Genomic DNA, 26658 nt, shown 5'->3' with positions numbered 1-26658 from the left:
AATCCACTCCAGTATTCTTCCCTGGAGAACCCCATGGACAGAGGAGCCTGGCAGGCTATGGTCCATAGGGTCACAAAGAGTTGGAGACAACTGTGGCAACTTAGTGCACAGACATTGCATTAGTCTATGTTTTTAACATTTAGGTCCAGGATGATTAAGTTGGCGATTATTAGCAAAATAATGGGGGAAAATGGAAAAGAACTGATTTGTTTGGGAGGAAAAGTTACCAGGTTCAGAGTCAGAACTGGAATGTGAGTTTTAGCTTTCTGAACCTCCTGTAGGGGATGACAGTGGATTAGAGAAGGAATAATAATGCATTCTCTAGCTTCCTACAGAAGTTACTGTGAAGAACAAATAATAATCCATGCCAAAGTCTTTTATGAAGTGTGATGCATTGTGAACATAGAAGGATTTATTTTATCCAAAGAACAACAAAGGTACTAATGGGATTTGAAATATGAGAAAATACCTAAGTGTATGAAAAATCTTGTTCACAGTGCAGTTACTATCATCTTAAGGTCAGACTTTCAGAGGATAACTAAATGTATGTCGAGGAAAGTCCCAGCTAAGAAATAGTTGTGTACTAACCAAGGTGGAAACTCCTGACTTTCATCTTACCTTGACTGGCTAATGTAGCTCTTTGTGGTTTTTTTAATTTGGAAAAAATGAACCTCAGATTCCACTATGGTGTTCAGAGTGATATCAACCTAGAGTGAATATTGTGCACATTCTAGGGAGCCTTTCTTTTTTTAAATATTTTTTATTGAAGTGTGGTTATTTTACAGTATTTCAAGTGTACAGCAAAGTGATTCATTCAGTTTTATATTATATATATTCTTTTTCAGATTCTTTTCCATATAGGTTATTACAAGATATTGAGTATAGTTCCCTGTGCTATACAGTAAATCCTTGTTGTTTATATATTTTGTATATAATAGTGTGTATCTGTTAATCCCAAATGTCCAATTTATCCTTCCCCCTGCCTTTCTCCTTTGGTAACCACAGTTTGTTTTCTATGTCTATGAGTCTATTTCTGCTTTATACATAAAATTATTTTATCATATTTTAGATTCCACATGTAAGCAATATCATGTGATATTTGTCTTTCTTTACACATGATAATCCCTAGGTCCATCCATGTTGATACAAATGGCATTATTTCATTCTTCTTTATGGCTGAGTAGTATTCTCTTGTATACATATACCACACCTCCACATCTTCTTTATCCATTTATCGGTCAATGGACGTTAGGTTGCTTCCATGCCTTGGCTATTGTAAATAGTGCTGGTAGGATCATTATTTTGCATATATCTTTTCAAGTTAGAGGTTTCATCTTTCCTGAATATATGCTGGGGGCTTTCAAAGTATGCTGTCTGTCCAACCTTTAGAAAGAGAGCAGTTCCCAGCACATTCTGGATCTGTGTTATACCTAGCCCTGGATATAACTCCCCATTTAGAAGCAGGGCTCTTTTCGCATTCACCTAGTATCTCCAATCATGCTTTACCCAGAAGCTCTACAAGACTGGTGAATTAAACATGTCCTGTGATTAAGGTAAATGGAATTGAGAAAGAAATGACAGCCAGTTTTAGTGCTTAGTCAACTTTCTCAGGAAGAATATGGAAAATGGCAAAGTAAGGGTGCTACCTAGAACTAAATTCCATGCACAGTCTTCGCTGATTTTGCTTATTTGACACCAAGCCAGACACACAAGAACAAGAAGGAATCTAATAACCCATGAAGTACCCACACCCAAACGTTTGTCCAGAGGCTATGCATCAAACCCATTCAATGCACCCATTCAAGTGCATTTCTATGCACTTGAAAGAGTCATGTCTTCCCTCTTACTTTGCACATAGATCTAACAAGCCATCTCTTCAGCATCTCCATAGCATGTCAGGCAGAGGGAGGGTGGAGTTGTGAGAGGTAAATACACTTACAATAACTACAAGTGATAATGGATAGCAAAGGAGGTGAAAACAACCCTGTGAAAGGTATTCATGAGGAATTCCAAACAGTGTTGGTCCCTTGTCATTTATGTGTTGAGCAAACAGCTTTCCACATCCCAGTAGGAAAAAGTCTGAATTTATAGCTTAAAAGCAGTATTTATGTTAACAGTGATGACCCAAAGCCATAAAACAAACAAAACAGTGACATCCTTCCCGGTATTTTTTGAGAACTAGGAAATACATGATTCACTTTTGAAAGTGCATGTCATAGATTAAATCATAATCCCGATTATCACCGCCCCTCCTCCACCAGAGATGTGACCAGAGTTCAATGTCCCTGCCCACTGCTTGGGACTTGCAGAGCCTCCCTGGGAGCAGACCCTACCCCCACCCCACCCTGGGCTCCACCACATGCACTGCTTTGGCCAGAGGCAAGTAAGCAGGTGCATCAGATGCCGTGTCCAAGTCAATGAGTAGGAGTGGCATTCCAGATTTCCACGAACTCTCCTGCACGTGGTGTCTGTCATGAGTCTGGCGTGACTCGCATTGGGGCTGCTTCCTCAGCCTGAGGCCTGGAGTGGAAAGACTCAGATAGCCACCACCCCTGTGGCCCCCATGTGACACAGGGGAGACATAACTCTTCCTTTCTTGTTATGTCTCTGAGCTACGGGAGATTTTTTTTTTTTTGCACATTCAGTATGTTTCATAATGGTTCCTGTTTATTTGTTTTAAGCTCCTGCCTTTAAATAATTTAAATAAGATTTCATGGAAGTTCACGTATTTAGAGACCCCTTCCCCCAACTCTTGGCTTCCCTGGTGACTCCTGCAATGCAGGAGACCTGGGCTCGATCCCTGGGTTGGAAGATCCCCTGGAGAAGGAAAATGCAACCCACTCCAGTATTCTTGCCTGGAGAATTCCAGGGACAGAGGAGCCTGACAGACTACAGTCCACGGGGTCACAAAGAGTCAGACATGACTAAGAAAGTAACACTTTTACTTCCCCCCAACTCTAATAGATTATTGAGGTATTACTATGAATTACTAATTTCTCTGAGTCTCAGTTTCCTCAATTGTTGTTGTTTAGCCACGAAATTGTATCTGACTTTTTTGCGACCCTGTGGACTATAGCCTGCCAGGCTTCGCTATTCATGGAATTTCCCAGGCAAGAATACTGGCGTGGGTTGCCATTTCCTCCTCCAGGGCATCTTTTCTACCCAGGGATCAAACCCATGTCTCCTGCATTGGCAGGTAGGTTCTTTACTACGGAACCACCAGGGAAGCCCTAACGTCAATTAAAATTGCACATGAAGAGATGGTGGGAAAACAGCCACAAGGAGCCATGTACAATATATAAACTAGATTGTCCCACTCCTTCACCCAGCAAGTCACAGGCCAAGGAACAAGGCCTGATGGAGGTGGGGGGCTCTCAGTGGATGGAGTCTCCATGGACTGGTGATATAGAGGATGATGTCATAAGGGTGTGGGTTAAGGACAGCTGGCAGCCACCTGCTCTCCTTTTAGAAAATTTTAGGGGTTGTGAGTATATATCTCTGGGATCATAAGCAGAAAGCAGAAAGCCAAGTCCAGTCTTCTTTCTGTCTCCAGAAAATGAAGCCCTCTAGCACTAACTCTGAGCCTGAGAATGACCAACTTCGTGACTATGCACAAATTATTTCACCTTCTGCCTCGGCACCCAGGATTAATTAATCATTGTAAGTTGTCTCGCGACTGCACAATGCTAAATACAAATAGAGGAGACCCCCAAACTCATGGAGCTGTGACTCATGGTCTTGAATATTCATGTCCAACCAACGCCAGTCCACTCTCTCACCCAGCAACGACTCTTTGTTTTACTGAGCTCAGAGGGGTCCCCTTCTGTTTGGAAAGTGAAAGAGGGCCTGTACGTGATATGTGGCTCCTCTGCGGATGCCCTGTTGCATACTCCTGGGGGAGATGCTCTAAGGTGCAGTGGCCGCTGCCTGGAAACTTCAGCAACACCTGACACCCATTTCCACTCCCAGATTTCTCCCTATTAATTTGGCCAGTTCAGAATTCACTAGGTCTCCAAGATCTTTTCAAGTGAAAATGCACTTTAGGAGAAAATAGAGAAACAGAACAGTTAGGAACGAAGTTTCTGGTGTGGGGTAGCCCCAGTTCTGCCTGCTGCTGTGTAACCTTGGATGGATTCCTTAACTTCTCTGAGTCTCAGTTTCCTCATTAAAAAAAAAAAAAAAGAGCAATAGTAGTGCCTGCTTCATTGGTACACGGTCGGGATAAAAGGGACTGAAGACAAGTTTAGTACTTGATATAGGCTTCCCTGGTGGCTCAGATGGTAAAGAATCTGCCTGCAATGCAGGAGACCCGGGTTGGATCCTTGGGTTGGGAAGTTCACTTGGAAAGGGAATGGCAACCCACTCCAGTATTCTTGGAAAATCTCATAAGACAGAGGAGCCTGGTAGGGTATAGTCCATGGGGTCACAAAGAGTCGGACATGACTGAGCAACTAACACTTTCACTTTTCAAGTGCTCAACGGATATTAGTGAAAATTGTTACTTCTCTTTATATTCTGTGTTTTATTTTGTTTTTAAATTTTTGGCTGCACTGGGTCTTCACTGTGGTGAGCAGGCTTTTTCTAGTAATGGCACATGGGCTTCTCTCATTGTGGCACACAAGCTTAGTTACCCTTTGGCATGTGGGATTTTAGTTCCCTGACCAGAAGTTAAACCCACGTCCCCTGCATTGGCAGGCAGATTCTTAACCACTGCACCACCAGGGAAGTCCCTGTTACTTCTTGATAAAAGGGTAAAGTCTAATCCACATGTTGGAAATAGTAAAAGATTGGAGACCCATGAAAGCAGAAGGAAGGAGGGAGTGGTGGAGGACTTGACATAGTCAAGGAACATATGGGGGCAGTTGTATGTGAGGAATGAAGGGGAAATAGACAAGAAAATGGAGGGGTGCAGGGGAAGACCACAAATTCAAGATGTGCCACTTCAGAGAAGTGCCCAGGTCCCCACAGCTGTCACAGGGTGCTGGAATACATGCCCCAAAGTCAGGCAACTGGTGAAACCAGATTCCAGAATTCCTATCTCTTCTCAACCAGGAGAAAGCAATGGCAAGCCACTCCAGTACTCTTGCCTAGAAAATCCCATGGATGGAGGAGCCTGGTAGGCTGCAGTCCGTGGTCGCTAAGGGTCGGACACGACTGAGCGACTTCACTTTCACTTTTCACTTTCACACGTTGGAGAAGGAAATGGCAACCCACTCCAGTGTTCTTGCCTGGAGAATCCCAGGGACGGGGGAGCCTGGTGGGCTTCCGTCTGTGGGGTCACATGGAGTCGGACACGACTGAAGTGACTTAGCAGCAGCAGCAGCTCAACCAGGATGACTCAGTTTCCTAAGGAGTAGCTGCTACAAGAGTTAAAGATACACAAAGACAGTTTGGAAGGTTGCAAACTTGACCTTCCTTCTGTTTCCACCCACCACACTAGTTTCAGGAAGTTCTGTCCTGTTTCCCCGTTCACTTTTGTGTGGTCGCCTCCCTTTTCCTCCTCTTGCTCAGCATCAGAAGAATTCATCTCGGTGGTTCCCAAAGTACCGAATTGTGTTGCGCGCTGTGGTGGGTTGATATCTTCTGGGATCATGCTGTGTCATTGAGTCAGTTTGTTTTCTTAGTGCATCTGTATTTGTCTGCTAGTGTCTCAAAGAGGAGGTGATAAATGAGAGAAAAAGACCCAGAGTGGGCGCTCGGCAGAGACAGCTGGACAGAATTAGCAAACTGAAGATGGGCTTCCGAGAACAGAAGCGGTAACTCACTCTGCTGCCTTAATCTCTAGTAAGAGTTTACCTAAAGGTGGAAAACCAATGGTGGCGATTGGTAAACCTGTCTTAGTGCGTAACCATCATTTAACAAATGCAACAGACTTCGTCATCACACCGTGCCACTGTAAGACTTCGCTAATTCACGTATGCAAGGATTTGTGGAACCTAGTTCCTCAGACAGTGAAAGAAAATATATAGAAATGAATATGAGAGGGTCCTTTGGGAAAGCTGCTCCAAAGAGCACTTTTGGATATTTGCTCTCCAGCAGAAAACTCTTTCAGTTCCTAGGGGGTGTGTTGAAAGCTTGCCTTTTCAGCAACTCTGCAAAAGATGATCTTAGAGAATGATCCTATCAGCTATGAAATAATTGGCAATCCCAAGAGTCCTGTTTTGTGAATGATCAGCTGTCTCAGCCAATGCCAAGGCCTGAGAGATCAACCCTCAGGAAAAGACCTGAAGTGCCTGCCCCAGGCCTGGTTCCACCTGCCTTTCCTTTTGCTAAAGGGAGTGAGTTGATTGCTGTACCCTGGACCAGTACTACCAGCATCAGCATTGCCCAGGAACTTGTTAGACTTGCAGTATCTTGGGCCCTCCCTGTGAATCAGGAACTCTGGAATAATTAACAAGACTTCCATTGATTATAGTGAGCCCCTGCTCTACCTTATGATTTATGTACTTGAGCTTGGGGCCTTTGTTTAACAGTAAAATGGTTCTTCTCTTGCATGGCTCTTTTAAAGTATCCAGTATTCTGAAACTAGCTTCCCAGGTGGCACTAGTGGTAAAGAACCTGCCTCCCAGTGCAGGAGATGTCGAAGACTTGGGTTTGATCCCTGGGCCGGCAAGATCCCCTGGAATAAGAAATGGCAACCCACTCCAGTATTCTTGCCTAGGAAATTCCATGGACAAAGGAGCCTTGGGGGCTACAGCCCATGGGGTCTTAAGGACTGAGACCTTAAGACTGAGCATGCACACACACGTTCTGAAACGAAAGCCAAACGTGGTAAAGAAAATGTTTTTCTTAGAAGGAAAACTTTCTCAAAATCGAGAGAGAAATCAGTGACCTAAATTGGAAGGAAAAATATCTAGTTCTTGGATTGGGATTCTTAGCCTAGACCTTCATCTTTCTTGTCTGGCTTTGTGCTCTAATAAAATCAATTAATAGTAAAATAGATAGCTAGTGGGTTAACCTGCTGTATAGCACAGGGAGCTCAGCTTGTTGCTCTGTGATGACCTAAAGGGGTGGGTGGAGGCTCATGAGGGAGGGGATATATACATATAGCTGAGTCACTTCGTTGTACAGCAAAAAGTAACCACAATGTTGTAAAGCAAATATATTCCAATTAAAAAAATGAAATAATCAAAAGGAATAATATTGTGTGACATATCATTTATATGAAATTTAAATTTCAGTGCTTACAAATAAAGTTTTATCAAAACTGTCAAATAACTGATTAATGAATTACTTATGGAAATTTTGAATGACTTCTGAGTTCAGTTTAGTCCAAACATGAAAGTAGTAGTATAAGGAATTTTTCTTGGTGAACTTGAAAAGCAATTCCTTTGAGTTGGATGGACATTAAATATACTGGCTTCCTATCTGTGTAACTACAGCTTTGTTGGATCTATTGAGATAATACTTAACCAACCAATGACCCAATTCAAAATTATCCCTTCCATTGCTCTCCCATAATTTACCTCATAAGTTTGTTTATTAAGAGGAAAAGATTCAGGACTTAGATGGAAACAATCTTCAAATATTTAAAGCATTTGCTATTGAGAAGAATATAGAATTATTTTGTGTGGTTCAGTAGAATAGAGCATGATTACATACCTGGAAGATAGGAGGACAGATTTTTGTTCAATTAAAGGGAAAGATTTTTAATCTTAATTCTACCGCAAACTAAACAGGTGGCCTGATGAGTTCTGTGATACCCACCAGGGACATTTTTTATTGGTGCTCTCAGTTCAGTCCAGTCCCTCAGTCATGGACTCTTTGCGACCCCATGGACTGCAACATGCCAGGCTTCCCTGTCCATCACCAACTCCCGAAGCCTACTCAAACTCATCTCCATGGAGTCAGTGACGCCATCCAACCATCTCATCCTCTGTCGTCCCCTTTCCCTCCCACCTTCAGTCTTTCCCAGCATCAGGGTCTTTTCCAATGAGTCAGTTCTTCACATCAGGTGGTCAAAGTATTGAAGTTTCAGCCTCAGCATCAGTCCTTCCAATGAATATTCAGGACTGATTTCCTTTAGGATTGACTGGTTGGGTCTCCTTGCAGTCCAAGGGACTCTCAAAAGTCTTCTCCAACACCACAGTTCAAAAACATCAATTCTCTGTTGCTCAGCTTTCTTTATAGTCCAACTCTTATATCCATACATGACTACTGGAAAAACCATGCTGCTGCTAAGTCACTTCAGTCGTGTCCGACTCTGTGTGACCCCATAGACGGAAGCCCACTGGGCTCCCCCTTCCCTGGGATTCTCCAGGCAAGAACACTGGAGTGGGTTGCCATTTTCTTCTCCAATGTGTGAAAGTGAAAAGTGAAAGTGAAGTCACTCAGTCGTGTCCGACCCTTAGCAACCCCATGGACTGCAGCCTACCAGGCTCCTCCATCCATGGGATTTTCTAGGCAAGAGTACTGGAGTGGCTTGCCATTGCCTTCTCCTAGCTTTGACTAAATGGACCTTTGTTGGTAAAGTAATGTCTCTGTTTTTTAATATACTGTCTAGGCTGGTCATAGCTTTTCTTCCAAGGAGCAAGTGTCTTTTAATTTCATGGCTGCAGTCACCATCTGCAGTGATTTTGGAACCCAAAATAATAAAGTCTCCCACTGTTTCCATTGTTTCCCCATCTATTCGCCATGAAGTGATGGGACCAGATGCCATGATCTTAGTTTTTTGAATGTTGAGTTTTAAGCCAACTTTTTCATTCTCCTCTCACTTTCATCAAGAGGCTCTTTAGTTCTACTTAACTTTCTGACATAAGGGTGGTGTCATCTACCGGCTTGTGCTTCATCTAGCACAGCATTTCACATGATGTGGTCTGCATATAAGTTAAATAATAGGATGAAAATATACAGCCTTGATGTACTGCTTTCCCAATTTGGAACCAGTCTGTTGTTCCATGTCCAGCTCTAACTATTGCTTCTTGACCTGCATACAGATTTCTCAAGAGGCAGGTCAAGTGGTCTTGTATTCCCATCTCTTTAAGAATTTTCCACAGTTTGTTGTGATTCACACAGTGAGAGAAGTTTTATTCATTAGTTAAAAAATAATCTAGGTGAACTTTAAGGTCCCTTGTCTTAGTCCGTCTGGGCTGCTATAACAAAAACACTATAGATTGGGTGACTTAAATATCAAACATTGATTTTGTATTGTTCTGAAAGCTGAAAATCCAACATCAAGGTGTTAGTAGACGGGGTATCTGGTGAGAGTCCAATACCTGGTTCATAGATGACCATCTTCTCAGTGTCCTCATGTGGTAAAAGGTGGGGGCAGGAAGAGCTCTCTCTGTGGTCCATTTTATGAAGGCATTAATTCCATTTCTGAGGGTTCCAGCCTCATGACCTAATCATTTTTCTGAAGACTCTGCCTCCTAATACCATCTCACTGGAAGTTAGGATTTCAACATAGGAATGTGGTGGGGGACATACACATTTACTCTGTAACACCTTCAAACTCAGAAATGCTGTTAATATTAATATACCATATTTTCAAGACTGCCGCCTTCACATTAGCTCTCTAGAGCAAAGGAGGTAACTTCCCTCCTTTCTTATATATAATCAGGTTTGTGAAACCATGTTCCAATGGGGAACAGCAGATTTTCTGTGTTAGGGTGTTGCTGTCTGCTCATTTTGTGAACCCATTCATGATCATGTACAACTTTCTTTTTGTTTGAGTTTCAAGGATACAGAGCTGTAGGCAGGAGATCCTGAAAGGGAGGGATGAGAAGCATATCAAATCTAATTCTTTGTATTTTCATCTACAGTTGAAGCTAACTACAACCAGCAAATAGAAAAAGGATTAAGAAAAACAAACAAAGCTTCCAGAGAGTCACCAGGACTGGAAGTCTTGGTAAGCTTCATAGGCAGCCAGACTTACCCAATAAGCCAGTTCTACTAATAACAACTAGTGTTTTGAAGCTGCCATGCTATTTTGAAGTGCCGTGCTATGCCACTGCCATGACACATTTTGATAATGTTTCACCATAGTGAGCCAAAAGAATGGTATACTAGAGATTCACAACTTTATAAGGAATTTTCTAAACAACCTAAACTCCTCACTCTTTAGAGTTATAAATACATGCTGCCCTTAGCTAATCTGTCCATCAATAAAAACTGTTTTAGTTTCTCCTCCACTTTTATACGCAAATTTTATATACAAGCCTGATTCAGATAACAGGAAAGCATTCTTCACTTTTTCCTTAATAAGTAAACATCATATACCTTTATATGCATAATGTTTTAGTAAGCCTACAATTATAATTGAAAATCGCTTTCTTCTTGAAGACATATTTAAGTGAGCCCAACCATGTTGCATTATAATCTCTGATATCACATCAGGTTTTAATAAGCCTCCTTTTTGTAGCACACATGTGCTTAAGACTTCATGGAAACCAAATCTGGAGAGAAGGGATTACTTTAGATTACTTTGAAATATGCATTGTTTGAAATGGCCTCTGGTGACCAGCTTTCATGAATGGCTGATTTTACTTGTGGGGCACATCATCTGGCTTAATTATATCAGCTCCTTTGTGTGACAAGTGCTGGTGTTGTATGTGCTGAGAAATGAAGGTTTAAAACAAAGTAGAGTTGTAAGTGAAAAAATTAATTCTAGAAGTAGAGCAACATGGAGTGTTTGAGTATAGAAGTGTAGGAGATGATAGTTAGGGACTTGGCCAGCTGTAAACATCTATTTATAAAGATATTCTAGTGACAATAAACATATATTTGCCCCAAATATCCATAGACATACATCATCTGAGCCTTTTCAGGAAAATTATTTTACAGATATGATAGATAATAGTTTATGGTGATAATACAGCTCTTTTTTCATTCTATAAATTCCTCTGCTTAAAAGTTCATAGGGCTTCCCTGGTGATACAGTGGATAAGAATCTGCCTGCCAATGTAGAAATCAGAGTTCAATCCCTGGTCCGGGAAGATTCCACATGCCTTGGAGCAACTAAACCCATGCGCTGCAACTACTAAAGTCCATGCACAGCAATGAAGACCCAACACAACCAATAAAAATATAAAATAAAATAGAAAGACTTCATAAAGTTCACTTTTTTGTAACAATAGAGTAAAATATAGGTTTTCATTAGCTAAAATATTTCCCAGCTTCTGCTCAGACAAAAAGCTAAGACAGAAGTTGTATTTTAAGTTTCAGATTACTACAGGCCTTCAGTGTAAGTACCGCCATTCGAATCAATGGTAGTGAATTTATGGTTTTAAAAATGTCATACTGGGTCTCTTCAGGTGCTAATTCACCTGAAGGCTGTGATAAATATCTCTACATCCAAATACTATTTTAAGAGTTAGCAGATGAATTTGATTAGACAAGAATGCCATAATCAGATGGATGTCAATAAAAATGGGTAGAAAATGTATCTTTGTTGTATGCTTTATGTGTGCTTTGTGGTTATAATCAGTAAATTAATTTTCCTACTGAGGCCTGCTAGTTACTCGGTTTGTTCTACTGTAATTATATTTTCCATGATTGCCAACCTGAATCTCACATGAAACTTAAGTAGAGTTGCTCTTTTTACTTGATAAATGTATAACTTTGCTTGGTAGTCACTGGAGATAAGTATACAACTGAAGGAATGATGACAATCTGAATAGAATAGGGTATTGAAGGTGATTTTTGTCATATAAAGACTTAGAATGATATATTTAACCTTCCGCCCCAAAACTCAAACCAACATTTCCCAATACAACTTGTGAAGGAAGTATTTTTTAAATAATACATGAACTAATCTGAAAGATTGAAGGCTGGAGGAGAAGGGGATAACAGAGGATGAGATGGTTGGATGGCATCATTGACTTAATGGGCATGAGTTTGAGCTACTGTCCTGTACCATCTCCTGGAGTTGCAAAGAGTCGGACACAAGTTAGCAACTGAATGACATTGAAATCTGAATTTTAGGGTTTCTTTTGAAAATGGATCTCTGAGAACTGCAGTTGACTTAAATATGTATGTTTGATTTTCTTCAAAGGCTTTCCTGTAAGGAATACATTGTGGAAGGAAAAATTAAAAAACAGAGCTATTCCCCGTACATGCATGTGTGCGTGCTAAGTCACTTCAGTCATGTCCAACTCTGTGACCCTATGGACTCCACCAGGCTCCTCTGTCCATGGGATTCTCCAGGCAGGAATACTGGAGTGGGTTGCATGCCCTCCTCCAGGGGATCTTCCCAACCCAGAGATCGAACCCTTGTCTCTTATGTCTCCTGCATTGGCAGGCGGGTTCTTTACCCCTATCACCACTATGAATTCCCCATAACTCATCCCTAAATCTTGAACTAAGAACTAGAATTTGCTGTCTTTTGAAATGCATATTCATTTTTCACACTGTGTTCCCAGACCTCCTTTTCTGCATCATGACTCCTTATGAGGCCAGCAGGGTCCCTTGGAAGTAATTTTATCTCCACTCTGCTGTATTTCAGTTCAGTTCAGCCGCTCAATCGTGTCCGACTCTTTGCTTCCCCATGGACTGCAGCACGCCAGGCCTCCCTGTCCATCACCAGCTCCCGGAGTTTACTCAAACTCACGTCCATTGAGTTGGTGATGCCATCCAACCATCTCATTCTCTGTTGTCCCCTTCTCCTCCCGCCTTCAATCTTTCCCAGAATCAGTATCTTTTCAAATGAGTCAGTTCTTCACATCAGTTGGCCCAAGTATTGGGGTTTCAGCTTCAGCAGCAGTCCTTCCAATGAATATTCAGTCCTTCCAATGAATATTCCTTTAGGATGGACTAGTTGGATCTCCTTGCAGTCCAAGGGACTCTCAAGAGTCTTCTCCAACACCACAGTTCAAAAGCATCAATTCTTTGTCACTCAGCTGCTGTATTTAAACCCTTAGAAATGTTAAAGTGTGTTATGTTGGTAGTGAGCTTTATCGTGTAGAAAATAGGCCAGCACAAACTCTCTTGACTGTGGCTTAATTTTTAAAGTCAGGTGTTCCTCTTTCCTCACAAAGATGTTAACTACAAGAAAATATTTTGAGAAATGCTTTTGAAATCTAAATATAGCACCTGAGTATTTTTTAAATATTTTCTTCAACTTAAAATGTATCACAAGAATTGTGGAACTTTGAAATAAATTCATAATGTGCCAAATGATACACGTCAGAGAAACAGACTAAAACAAAATGTGTCCCCAGAATTCCCAACTTTGTTCAAAGGTGCAACTGCAAGGAGATCCAACCAGTCCATTCTAGAGGAGATCAATCCTGGGTGTTCATTGGAAGGACTGATGCTAAAGCTGAAGCTCCAATACTTTGGCCACGTCATGCGACGAGTTGACTCACTGGAAAAGACTCTGATGCTGGGAAAGGTTGGGGGCGGGAGGAGAAGGGGACGACAGAGAATGAGATGGCTGGATGGCATCACCGACTCGATGGACCTGAGTTTGAATGAACTCCGGGAGTTGGTGATGGACAGGGAGGCCTGGCGTGCTGTGATTCATGGGGTCTCAAAGAGTCGGACACGACTGAGCAATTGAACTGAACTGAACTGAAGGAATGCTTGAACTTTAAAATACAAAGAAGACTATGTTCCCTCATTACTTTAATATGTGTCTGTATGTGTGAATATATTTATACGTGTATCTTATCTATGCATGTGTGCGTGTGTTTGTGTATCTATTGGTTTGGCCAAAAAGCTCTTTCCAGTTTTTCCATGGCATCTTTCAGAAAGACCTCAACACACTTTTTGGTGAACCCAAATAGTTAGGAAAAAAGGTAAATACGTAAGGTGCTGATGAAACGTGATGCTTATGGTGGAGGGTAGTGCTCAGCACACTTCATCTGTGCCATCAATTTTGCAGTTGCTTGGGGTCATGTGACTAGTTTCAGCCAATGAAATATTAGAAGTGATTGGAGTCATTTCTGGGTTGGAGCCATGAAAAGCTCTACCACAAAAATCTCCAGTTTTTTCCTTCCTCTTCTTCTTCGTCCAGCTGTGGCAACAATAAAACAACAGTGCCCCCGTCAGACTGCATCTATGCACGATCGAGCAGATCAAAGCTCCCTGTCACTCTTTGTGTGACTTGCAGTAAGTGTTAAGTCATACTTAACATAATTTGTTTGTTTGTTCGTTTTTCCTTGTTATTGAAGCAAACTATTTCTGCTAACTTCTGCAATACCTTTAAGATACTTCAACATAGTTAAGGTATAAGTATATGAAACCAAAGGCAAATTTAATATAATAAACCATATAGTTTAAAACTGAAGATGTCTAAGATCACATTTGTGGTTCTTTTTATCAATGTGCTTGCTATTGTCAGACCCAAACTGAAGTTTCCGATGTTCCCCTTTTTAAAAGTCAGCAATCTTTTTATTCCCCTTGGCATATGGCCACCACGGAAACTTGTGACTGTTATCAGACCTGTAGATACTCTGTAGCATCTGCTTCAGAAATATCTGGTCCTTCTGGTTTTGTTTTGTTTTCATAATTTTTAGGTCACGTTCTTTTCCTTTGATTTGCTAATTTCAATTTGAAAGAAGCTGGGAAAATCTCCATCTTGGATGCTTTGCATTCCCTAAAATGTTCTTGGTGAGCTCCCTGTTATGTAGGTAATTCCTGTCTTTGTAGGATAATGCTCATAAGTACATTTCTTCTTTTTTTAATTTATATTTTATGTTTAATTGTAGGATAATTGCTTTACAATATTGTGATGATTTTTGCTATACAGCAACATGAATTGGCCATAGGTATACATATGTCCCCTCCCTCTTATACCCCCTCCCACCTCCCTCATAAGTACATTTCTGGCTATAGCCTCTCCCTTCATTCTTATCACTGCTTATCTCTTTCTATCCTCTTCCTCCATGAGAAGACAAAGAGAAAGCCTAGGAAGCTTTAAAATACTTATTTATATTTTTATTGTACAACAGATCATGGGGAAAAGTCCAACTTAGACATAAATGAAATTAAAAAATAGAATCTATTCCTCTGCCTCACCTTACCCTGGGGATAATCAACACTAACAATTTTGTTATTCAGTGTTATGGGGAGAAAGAACAGAAAGGGGGAAAAGGGAAGAAAAGCAAACATTGTTCAAGGAGGATCTCATCATTTAGCCGAGTGTTTCCCCAAAGATTCTCCAAGTCAGAGATGTACACTTTCCAGCTGTCATTGGTGCCTGGAAGAGATTTGTTATTCAAGGGGTATAAAAATGTTACTACACCAGAAGGAGACTGTTGTCTATCTTATTTGCTTGGAGTTGTAATAAATTAGATCCGTGAACAGGCTTTCTGGGGATTAACAGTAGATGAACTTTGCCAGCCATGGGGTTTTTAAAAGAAGAAATTAGCTCCTTCATAGTTTCACATATATCATAAAGAAGCCAGCACGTCCTGAAGGCTTCCTCTATAGAAAAAAAAAAGTGATGTATGGGAAACTTGAAAGTCAAAATTAAGGGAAGAGGGCCATGTAAACTGACCCCAGGATATGTGAGAACTCTGTTGATTGGGGGAATCGGGAGGTGGGATTCCACCTTCTTGCTAGTATAGTCCTATTTCACTTCACTCTAATGATAAACTAAGTGTGTTCTGGCTAAATTCAGCTTTGAATAATTGCATGCTGCTGGCCTTATCTTCCCTGCTTCTGTGATTGGTTATGGTGTCCCTTTTTTTCTCTGTCTTCACTCTGGAGTGGAATGCTTTGTGCTAGAAGCAATTCCTTTGCCCCATCCTTAAGAGGTTGATTTCTGTGCTGAGTGGGTTGTTCTGAGCCTATCTCTCTCATACTTCAGATGTGTGGGCATTCATTTATAAAGTTTTGTGTTATCCTCAGATTAAAAAAGAATAAACACAGAATGTCATCACTGAGCAGTGATACCAAGCATTTAGAACTTAGTAAAGTTTCAAAGCTTTAAGGGGCAGGGGGGAGTGAACTAAGTTTGTGACTAGGGCCAAATCTACAGCCTTAGAGGTGAAAGGCTGGACTTAACTGTATACTCTAGGCCAGTAATTTTCAAACCCTTTGAGCGTGCAATCCTTTTGTATTATTGAAATTATGTTTTTATCCCTTTGTATTGTTAAACTTGTGGGACTTCCCTGGCAGTCCAATGGTTAAGACCTCGTGCTCGTAGTGTAAGGGACACAGGTTTGATCCCTGATCAGGGAACTAGGAGCTTGCTTGCGTATCAGTTCAGTTCAGTCGCTCAGTCGTGTCCGACTCTCCGCGACCCCTTGAATCACAGCACGCCAGGCCTCCCTGTCCATCACCAACTCCCGGAGTTCACTCAAACTCATGTCCACAGAGTCGGTGATGCCATCCAGCCATCTCATTCTCTGTCGTCCCCTTCTCCTCCTGCCCCCAACCTTTCCCAGCATCCGAGTCTTTTCCAGTGAGTCAACTCATCGCATGAGGTGGCCAAAGTATTACAGTTTCAGTTTTAGCACCTATATGCTTGCATATAAGTGGCCAAAAAATAAATTAATTTTAAAAAATAAAGTAATTTACTAAGCTTGTGTTTATGGAGTTTTGGGGCTTCCCTGGTGGCTCAGCTGGTAAAGAATCTGCCTGCAATTTGGGAAACCTGAGTTCAATCCCTGGGTTGGGAAGATCTCCTGGAGAAGAGAATAGCTACCCATTCCAGTATTCTGGCCTGGAGAATCCCATGGACTATATAGTCCATGGGGTTGCAAGAGTCAGACATGACTGAGTAGCTTTCACTTTATGGGGATTTTAGCTATTGATACTTAAAAAGTCAGACTGAGAATTTTAAAAAAATATTTATTAATTAAAAATAATAAATATATATGTTAAATGATATATTTTATGAAAAATAAATGTATTTTGCAAGCCAAAAGAATATTGGTGATTAAAATGGCATGTTTCACATTTTTGCAAATCTGGTATTTATCTGAATAAAAGAGAACTGGATTTTTATATCTGCTTCTGCATTCAATCTGTTGAAATGTATTGTTTTGGGTGAGGTATGGGAATAAAATTCAACCTCCCATGGGTAAATAGTTGGAAACAGAGAATTATTTCAAAAGCTTTTTCAGATACTTATAGGTCTTTTTTGATACTATACCAAAACTTGACAAGTAGTGATTCCTACAGGTCAGTTGTCATAAGAAATCTGAAACCACATGAATGAGCTTTTTAATACTTTCTTATATTAAGATTCAGTGGTCATTTTGCACTTTAAGTGAGCATTGTTTACTTCTGTATAATTTTGTAACATTGCATTTGGTCATTTCGGAAGTATTGGTTCACTGATTTATACTAATAGTCTAAATGTTGGCACATTTCATTTTATATCACAAAATAACATTTGTTAATATCGACATCAATGTCATCAGAAAAGATTTACATATTGAGAAGCTGCCAAGCTCACAGTGGCAGATAAAAGTTTTCCAAAATTTTGCTTTTGACTTGAAAACTAGATTTGTCATTAGCAACAAATATGACAAATACTATCAGTTGTTTTCCTTGAAGTGAGTCTTGGTTCATTCATGACTTGTGAAAATGTCTTCCAAAAATCTGAGTTCAAATAATTCTATCAAGTAAAAATAGTGTTTGAGTAAAAACAGAAAGAAGATGGATCCAGTTCACCTTGCAACTTAGTCACACAAGTGGTTTCCCTCGACAAGCATCACACCTCCATACCCAGCAGAGGGTTTTATGTGTCTGTTTTCTCTGATAAAACAGAAAATGTAAAAGAAAAAACATGTATTCGCGTGCACAGGGACATGCTCAGTTGCTCAGCTGTGTCTAACTCTTTGAGATCCCAGTGGACTACAACCTTCCAGGCTCCTCTGTCCATGGGATTCTCCAGGCAAGAATACTAGAGTGGGTTGCCATTCCCTTCTTCAGAGGATCGTACCCATCCAAGGATCAAATGCACGTCTCCTGCATTGGCAGGCAGAGTCTTTACCACTGAGCTACCTGGGAGGCCTAAGTGTATTCGACACTCAGGGCTTAATCAAATTAATCATTTTACAGCTTCAGCTTGCGTGAAACTGGCTTTTTAAAAAACTATATGTGATGCTCCCTGCATTTGTACTAAAGCAGTTGTATCAACCATTGCTCTTAGACCATCAGTGCAAATGTCAACGAAGTGAAAAGGAGAGATGAAGTGTTGGTGTTCTTATCAAAATATCTCTGGTCTGGGACATCCCTGGTAGTCCAGTGGTTGAGAGTCTACCTTCCAATACAGGGGATGTGGGTCCCATCCCTGCTCAAGAAACTAAGATCCCCCATGACAGGGATTGCTGATCTCACTATGGCAAATGGAGAGCCCGGGCTCTGCAACAAGAGAAGCCTACACACTGCCTCAATGAAGACCCAGCTCAGCCAAAAATAATAATTAAAAATAAACATAAGATAAAGACCCAGTCTTACTAAAAAAAAAAAAAAAAATAGTTCTGGTCTTTGGATTCCATCTGTGAAGATATCAGGGTCCCCCAAAGCCCAGATTACACCTTGACAACGGGGGCTATGGACAAGCATATTACCACCATCCCTTTACCTCCACCCCAGCTGTCTAGACAAAGGGGAGCTTCTTGAAGACAGAGATCCCCTTAAACCCATGAGGGCAATGAGGGCTTTGTTTAAGTTTGGGGCTTTGCTAGATAAGCCTATGTGAACTAGACTTGCTATCCAGTTGGCCTGAAGGCTTCCCAGTCTTTTCTTTCTTTTATATGTGACTTGAAACTTTTAATGTCACATTTATAGTTGGCTTGACTGCCCCGAACAAAGTGCTGCAAACTTTCCACATCAATTGGCCATAGTGACAGTTGGTATTTTCATTTTAGATCCTAAAGAAAAAGCAGCTTGTGTTCTGGTCCCACTTCATGAATACAGCACCGTTCCTCAAGTTCACTTTCCATGTGTGAGAAAAACCTCTTTTGACATTTCTCCCATTTTCATCTATTTCTCAAGACAAATTGTTAGTCTCTAAGGACACTTGTCGTCCGCCACCAAGTATCCAGTTCGAACATTGTACCCTTGTCTCCTTTGTCAAGGTCTGCATTTTGTCTGTCCGTTTTTTTTTTCTTCTTCTTCTTCTTCTTCACTTTTTTCCCTTCTGGAGGCAGAAACCAAGCAGTGAGAGGATGACGGGTTCTGAAAGGTCATTTTTGAATAAAGAATTGTCTGTGTGCACTTTTTTTTTCAGAGTGCTGTGTTTTGTGTGTTTTAGTCAAGGGAGTGCTCCTGCTGAACAGACTTGTCTGAAAGTTCCATTTTCTTTACCACTCAGCTTCTCGGCTTTTACATATGAATCCCCTAAATCAATAATAAACTGTGGCAGAAAAAAAAAAAAGGAAAACAAAAAATGTAGGTCTCTTTCACACCTTTTAACTCTCCAGAAAGGCAAGGTAAACCACTTTAGAGATAAAGCTCTCATCTTCTCTGCTGTCTCTTTTCTTTATTAGGAAATGATTTTCAATGTAGTTTATACAGGGTGCCATTAAGGCTAATTTTCTTTTTCCTAAAAGAGGAAGTAAAGTAAATAAGATAAAGAAAAGAATAACCCAGAACATGGATTGGGTTCCAAGGAACGTTATCAGCATCTTAATTGTCAAGAATTTTCAGTTGTGTGTGTGACTGATTATTTAAACCAAGCACTGCACACACTCGATACAGTGTGAGTCTGGTTGTATTTTTTGGGTCACCATTGTCCGCAGAGGTTGGTTTAAATGATCGGTGATGCAAGAAACCCTGTCGACTATCTCTTCATACATGGCTTTGAGAGGTGGGCAAAGTTCTATTACTTCAAGAACCAATCCTCTAAGAAATTTCTGTATTTAACTCTTTAGACTGACACATGCTCCACGGGAGAAAGCCATTGTTTCTTTCACTTCTTTCGCTTTCCTGTCCTTTTGTGTTCCTATCAGTTTTCTCATGATTTGAACCAAATGCCCAGAAACCCACCAGTCAGGGCAGAACAATTGCATGCTTTCAGTGTTGAGCAGGCACCGCAATCACTGAAATAACCCTGAGTTATTACCAAACAGAAAACAAAAAAAATAAAAACCACACGCCAAACTGTGCATATTGACTTTCTCAAGCCACAGGATCAATCGGAGGTGGTTAGCTGGTTGCTCTGCAGATAATGTGGTCAGGACTGCCTTGCTGCAGACACTGGATTTTTGTTTTAAAGCCTACTTCTTATTGAGTCTTTCTCTCTTTCTCCCTCTCTCCTTCCCTCCCAAGGAATAATTACAGGCTGCAGAGTCAAAAGCATTAGAACTGTTTACAAAACAGCTCATAAAGTTTAAAATAATGGGGGCGTGTGTGTTTGTGTAAAACACAATAATGTGTATGGCAGGGGGAAACAGTATACCCTTCTTTCACTGCCCCATGTCACCCTCCAGAATTTAAGACATGGAAGTGAGCAGCGGAGTCCCTTTTCTTCTGGTTCCTCACACTTCATTCGTGATTCGTATTTATCTGATGTCAGTTGATTGTTGAGGATCAAAATACAGACCCTCAGAAGTGTGGGTAGAGAGTGGATGCTGGAACCAGCTGCTATCTAATTAATTTTAGGGCAGTTGAAATTCCCATACAGATGCTCCCTCATGACATTCAAGAGAAAGATGCTTTTTTTGTTTTTTTAATGAGCCCTTTGCTATCTTTCAGAAGTCCTAAAGAACAGCGTCCAGCAGGTTAGTGTTCTAAAGTGAAAGGAGCATTTTTCCAACCCTTTCTGAATTCTCCTCTTGTGCAGACTTACAAAGATTTTGCAATGCTCCCCTCCAGATTTTATTATTTTTTTAAGGTGAAAGAGTCACCTCCAGCCTCAGAGCCCATCAATCATTTTGCTTTGCAGGTTGAGATCTGCTGCGGCAAAGCCAAACCTCGGTGCTGGCGGCACTGCACCGGGTCTGGACAGTAGTGAGGCTGGTACTGACAGTCAGAGGAGGGCTCTGTTCCCTTCGGCACTGATGCACTGGGGATGCGGGCTGGACCCAGGGACAAGCCCAGCCCGGAGGAAGCACCTCTTCCCCTGGTGATTGATGGAGGACAGTTAGGAGCTTTTCGGGGGCTAGGGAAGGTTGCCCTCCCAGCCACTTACTCTGAAGTCTTTGTCAGCAGAAAGAACTCTCCTGGGTAGTGAGTGACATCATGCAGATGACAAATGACAGCTTTGCATTTCGTTCTGCTTGATGAGTACTCAATATCGCATGCAGGTGAGTTAACATTTCCCAGAGGCAAACACTCCAGGGCACTGTGGTTTCACCGGGCACTGCTGGCTCTTCCTCATCAGTCGTTCGTTTTCTTTGGGGATGTTTAAAGTATTAATGCTATTAAAACATGAGTAGGGATGATACCCAGATCACTGTGTTTATGATTATGCAATGAAGATATTATTCAAGTCGTGTGTTAAGCAGTTCTGAATGTTGTTTCCTTTTGTTTCTTCCTTTTGGAGTACAGATTTTAAATTATATATGTGTATGTATATATAATATGCATTGTATATTATATTTACACATAAATATAATTAATATAAATACTATAAAATATATAGTGAATAAATAATGTATATACATTCATATATATATTTATGCTGTTTCAAGAGACTGTTTCAGATCAAAAATCTGTATCAGAATCTCTGACTGACGTTTCCTTTGTATTTTTTTTTCTCCCCATTCCAGGACCCCCTCTGCAGATGTCCTGAACACTTTTGACTACAGCAATTGATTCTTCAACCAGGATACCTAATTCCAGGTATTAGCTCTTGTCAGAAAGCTTTTACATCCGAGCTCTGCGCTGGAAATTCTATTTTGGCAATGAATTTTGAAATTGGAAAAGTTGGAATGAGAATAAAGGACAAAAGTGAATTTGCAAAATAATCAAGTGCTTAAAAAAAAAAAAACAACCCTACGCTGGGAGGGTTTGCTGCTTCTGACTCACGGGCAGCCCTTTCTCTGCCAGTTTATGTGCCAGTTCTCACTGAGTTGTAGTCCTTTTTCTGCAACCGTGTTCGGGGTTTGGATTTCATTTTCGTCTTTCCCTCTCCCCTTTCTCTGACTGCCCAGACCTGCAGGAATCAGGAGACAGACATTTTCTCAGTTTTGCGACATTGGAGCAAGCACAATGAAGTATTCTTGCTGTACTCTGGTTTTGGCTGTCCTGGGCACGCAGCTGCTGGGAAGCCTCAGTTCCAGCATCAGGTCCCCAAGATTCAGAGGACGGATACAGCAGGAGCGAAAAAACATACGACCCAACATCATTCTTGTGCTTACTGATGATCAAGACGTGGAACTGGGTGAGACACTGGCTTTTTCACTTGTTCGTCCCTTTTGCTCGAATGATTGACTGACCTCCTGTTATCAGTAACAGCCTGAAAACATTCAGGGGCTTGATGCTTAACAGTAGTACCTTAACCAAAACCTAGTTTATAAAATGTACTTGCATTGATGGTAAAGCATCTGGTTTGTGTTTCGACATGACTTTTTTGGTCTTAAGTTTTTGAAGCAATGTGGGGTGGGGGGATACGAGAATGGGGTTGGTGAGAGGAAACACAAAACTATAAAAAGTCAAGGATTGGATCGTGCACCTTGGAAACTCTTGGTCAAGAGCTTTTTAAAATATTTGGGCAAAGTTGTTTCAAAGAACATGAGAGTATGACTGTAATTCTGTGCAGTGCGTATGAACAAATGTAGATACACAAGGAACTTCCAGTTGTCATTATTATTAAGGTGAATCCTTTATTCACAGCTTGTAATTGTTAGGAAATTAAAAATTACAGCATGATGCATATCTTCTTCTGCTGCAGATCACTGCTACCCACCTTAGACAGGATGCTTTTCAGAAGGATTCACTCACCTGGGTTAATTCTGGAGCGCTTGGAAAGCTTGCCAACATCCAGTGTTTCAGCTTAGCTTCTAAATCTTCTGGTTGGGTTTCTCACCCTTTCATCTTCTTTCATGGCCCAGCCCTATGGTCTTGCCCATAAGCTTAGGATCAAATTCTTCTATGGTACCTAAGACGGATGAAAAGTTTGCCCTTACAAGTTGTCACCGGCACTCCTTTCCATTCTTGAACCAAATTCCTTGCTCTCAAGCTATCACAATGAACTTGACCATCTCTAGTGTTGCACTTCATGCTGGCAGAATACCCTGGGCTTCTTTCCAGAGCTCCTCTGGCTAGGTTCCTTGAGGATTAAACCCCTATAGGCTGGAAGTCGATCCACAGGGATGGGGACTTTGTTTTCCAGTTTGAAACCAAACTATGGAATCTCAACAAAATTAACTCTTTGGATTCAGCTAGAAACAAAAGCACTAAAAGCCAGTGGAGGTAATAATTATTGGATGTGATTTGCAGTCTGTTGTCTCTCACTTGATTGTTTAAACATGACCATGGATTTTTAGGCAACATGTCAAAATGAAAAATCTTGGAGGTGTGACTTTACTGTGTATGTGGCTGGTGGTTTAAGTTTTCATTCACCTATAGCACAAGTAAAGTGAAGACATTTGAATTCACCTTCCTTAACGTCTCTCATACCCATCCCTTTCACTGAAGCCATTCTCCGCTCTCCTAGTTTTTCCTAACTGGTTGATCACCTGACAGTACCTGTCCCTTCTAGTCTTGGCCCCTCCTGCCTATTCTTCATTTCATGTAAGTATCTGATTGGGTCTCTGCTGCTAAAACCCTCCAAGATGTTCCTTGCCAAGAGGATTACAAACCTTCTCTCTGCAGGCTGATGAGCTCTGGGCGTCTGCCCCCTACCTATCTCACTAAGACTATTTTCCTTTCCCCCAATTTTACTCTGTGCTTCATGGAAACAACTGGTTGTTTGAAACTGTCTAGTGGTTTCGTCTCCCTCACCTATATTTCATGCCTTCACAGATCTCGTCCCCTCTGCTCTTCCCACCTTTCTCCACCTAGAGAAACCCTACCTATTTTTCATGACCCAGTTCAGTGCCTTGCCCTCAGGGATCCTCCTTCACCAAAACCATCCTGCCCTCCAGCACGGTGGATGAAACTTTGTACCACCTCGGACCTGCCTCCAGCAGGACCCTTAATCCACCATGTGCTTCCATACCTGTCTCTTCCACTTGATTGAGAGCAACTAGAGGATAGGGTATGTGTGTGTATGTGAATCGCTCAGTCATGTCCAACTAGAGGATAGGGTGTGTGTGTGTGTGTGTTAATCGCTCAGTCATGTCCGACTCTTTGTGACCCATGGACTGTAGCCCACCAGGTTCCTCTATTCATGAAATTCTATAGACAAGAATACTGGAATGGCTTGCCATTCCTTTTCCAGGGGATCTTCCCAACCTAGGGTTCAAACTCACATATTCTGCCATTTCCTGCGTTGGCAGGAGGATTCTTTATTACTGAACCACCAGAGAAGGCAAATATTTATTGAGCAATTACTAAATACTGTCTTCTGGAGGAAGCACATGAATATAATGGTGAAGAGTTGGTGGCCAACTGTTTCTTACATTTCGTGTTTACTTCTTTCCTTGATTTTCCTCCCAGACACCAGGCTAAGCATTCACTCATTTGGTTTGCACAGTCACCCTATGTAGTAGTTATCACTACTCTATTCAGATTATGCTTCAGACAAATGAGGCTTAGAAGATTTGCATAGGCTCTGATGAGCTAGGAAATGGTGAACCCAGGACCTGTACTAGGTCTGAATCTCCACAACTACACATGTAACCATGATTCCTTCCATCAGTCCATCCTTCAACAAATATTTATTGAGCCTTTTCTAAAATAACCTGTAAATATATGATCATATCCTAGGTTCTGAGATAATGACAAGATGGGTCTTATTATCCCATTGACAGAGCAAGTTGATGATGAACCAGAGTGAACAACCAACCGCCTTTCTCAGCACAAAAATTTTGTTCTGGGTGGTGGGTACAGTTTCATCGAGACTTTTGCCTGGCTGATTGTAATGTCCTCATAATCTCTGAAATTTTCTGCTCTAGTCTTTAGTTAACTTCGGGTTTTGGTATCGTTGTTGTTGTGTTTTAATCATCTTAACCATTTTTAAGTGTACAGTTTGTGTTAAGTACATTCACATTTGCAAATCCATCAAACAATAACTTCCTAGTCCCAGCTCTTGGCATTCGCTATTCTACTTTCTGTCTCTATGACTTTGACTGCTCTGAGTATTTCATATATGTGGAATCATACAGTTTCATACAGTACTTGTTTTTTTGTGACTGACTTATTTCACTCCAATATTCTTGCCTGGAAAATCCCATGGACAGAGGAGCCTGGTAGGCTACAGTCCTTGGGGTTGCAAAGAGTCAGACACAACTGAGTGACTTCACTTTCACTTATTTCACTTAGCATAAAGTCCTTGTTCACTGTTTACCTGTGTTATAGCATGTCTCATAATTTCCTTCCTTTTGAAGGTTAAATAATTCCATTATATGTATATCCACTATATACATATAATGGTTGTTCACTCTGGTTCATCATCAACTTGCTCTGTGTATCCATTTATCTCTTGTTAGACATTAGTGTTGCTTCTGCTTTTCTATTATTGTGAATAACGCTACTATGAACATAGGTGGATAAATATCTCTTTGAGACTCTGCTTTCAATTCTTTAGGGTAGATACCCAGAAATAGAATTACTGGATCATTAGATAATTCTATTTTTAATTGTTTGAGGAACCACAGTACTGTTTTCATAGCAACTGCACCATTTATCCATTCCCACCAGCAGTGCATAGGGTTCCAGTTTCTCCACATTCTTGCCAATATTTGTTATTTGCTGAATTTTTGATAATAACCATCTTAATGGGTGTGAGATATTCTCTCATTGTGGTTTTGATATAGTTTGATTTGTTTTGGTTTTTTGCTTACATGTGATTTTGTTTGCCAAATATTGAACAAACCTTCGCCTAAAAAAGCAAAATTTTTGTGCCTGTAATACTGCAAGCATTTTGGCTTCTGTGCCTCCAGAAGGATATCAGACTTAGAAAAGACTTAGGAAAACATTTCCAAAAATTGTAATCAAATACTTTTCCTTTTGAGAAATTAAAAATGAAAAAATTCTATCTTTTTGTTTGAAAAGACAAGACTAAGAAGGATGGTAATCCAAGTTTATGAAATCAATCCGGGACGAAAAGCTCTTACTCAGTAGGAATGGGGGACACTCCCTTAACTGGGGACAAATAAACTAGTACTTTGTGAAGGGAGTGAGGCACAGAAGGAATTTATTAATAAAAGTGCTAGCACCTGATATGTGAATAACACTTTATCTTTTTCCAAGAACATTTATTCTCATTATTGCATTTTATTGTCATTCCATCCAAGTTGGGTGGGTAGTTCAAAAATCATTATTCCAGAAGAAAACTTAGTCCGTGGAAAGATTAAGTAATTTAATCATTGGTCCCCATGCTTCTGGATTTGCTTTTTCCACTACTTGGGAAGTGGTTTTCAGGTTATGCCTCTCTCTGTAAATAGTTCAGGCTTTTAGGCAAAGCTAATGGGTGGAAGTTTTATATCTTTTAAAAAAAAACTGAAGTATAGTTGATTTACAGTATTCTGTTCATTTCAGGTGTACAGCAAAGTGAGTTATACATACAAAAAATATCTATTTTTTTTCAGATTCTTTTCCCTTATTCAGTTCAGTTCAGTCGTTTAGTCGTTTCCGACTCTTTGCGACCCCATGAACCACAGCACGCCAGGCCTCCCTGTCCATCACCAGGTTATTACAAAATGTCCAGTA

At 40.8% G+C, this 26658-nt stretch overlaps 1 protein-coding gene across 1 annotated transcript in view; it reads left to right on the top strand.

Annotated features, from left to right (window-relative positions):
- Nucleotides 1–26658, top strand: part of SULF1 (sulfatase 1) — a 193947-nt gene that overhangs the window by 81986 nt on the left and 85303 nt on the right. Inside the window, exons 3-4 of the mRNA XM_088844808.1 lie at nt 21612–21684; nt 21996–22225. Coding sequence (XP_088700934.1) covers nt 22054–22225 — 172 coding nt within the window. The 5' untranslated portion in view covers nt 21612–21684; nt 21996–22053. The remainder of the gene's footprint in view (nt 1–21611; nt 21685–21995; nt 22226–26658) is intronic.

This window comes from Moschus berezovskii, chromosome 16, assembly GCF_049115385.1.
Source record: "Moschus berezovskii isolate FMDL1 chromosome 16, NW_MosBer_1.0, whole genome shotgun sequence".
NCBI lineage: Eukaryota > Metazoa > Chordata > Mammalia > Artiodactyla > Moschidae > Moschus > Moschus berezovskii.
Note: the sequence above shows the minus strand (reverse complement) of the source record. Positions and strands in the feature narration are given on the sequence as shown.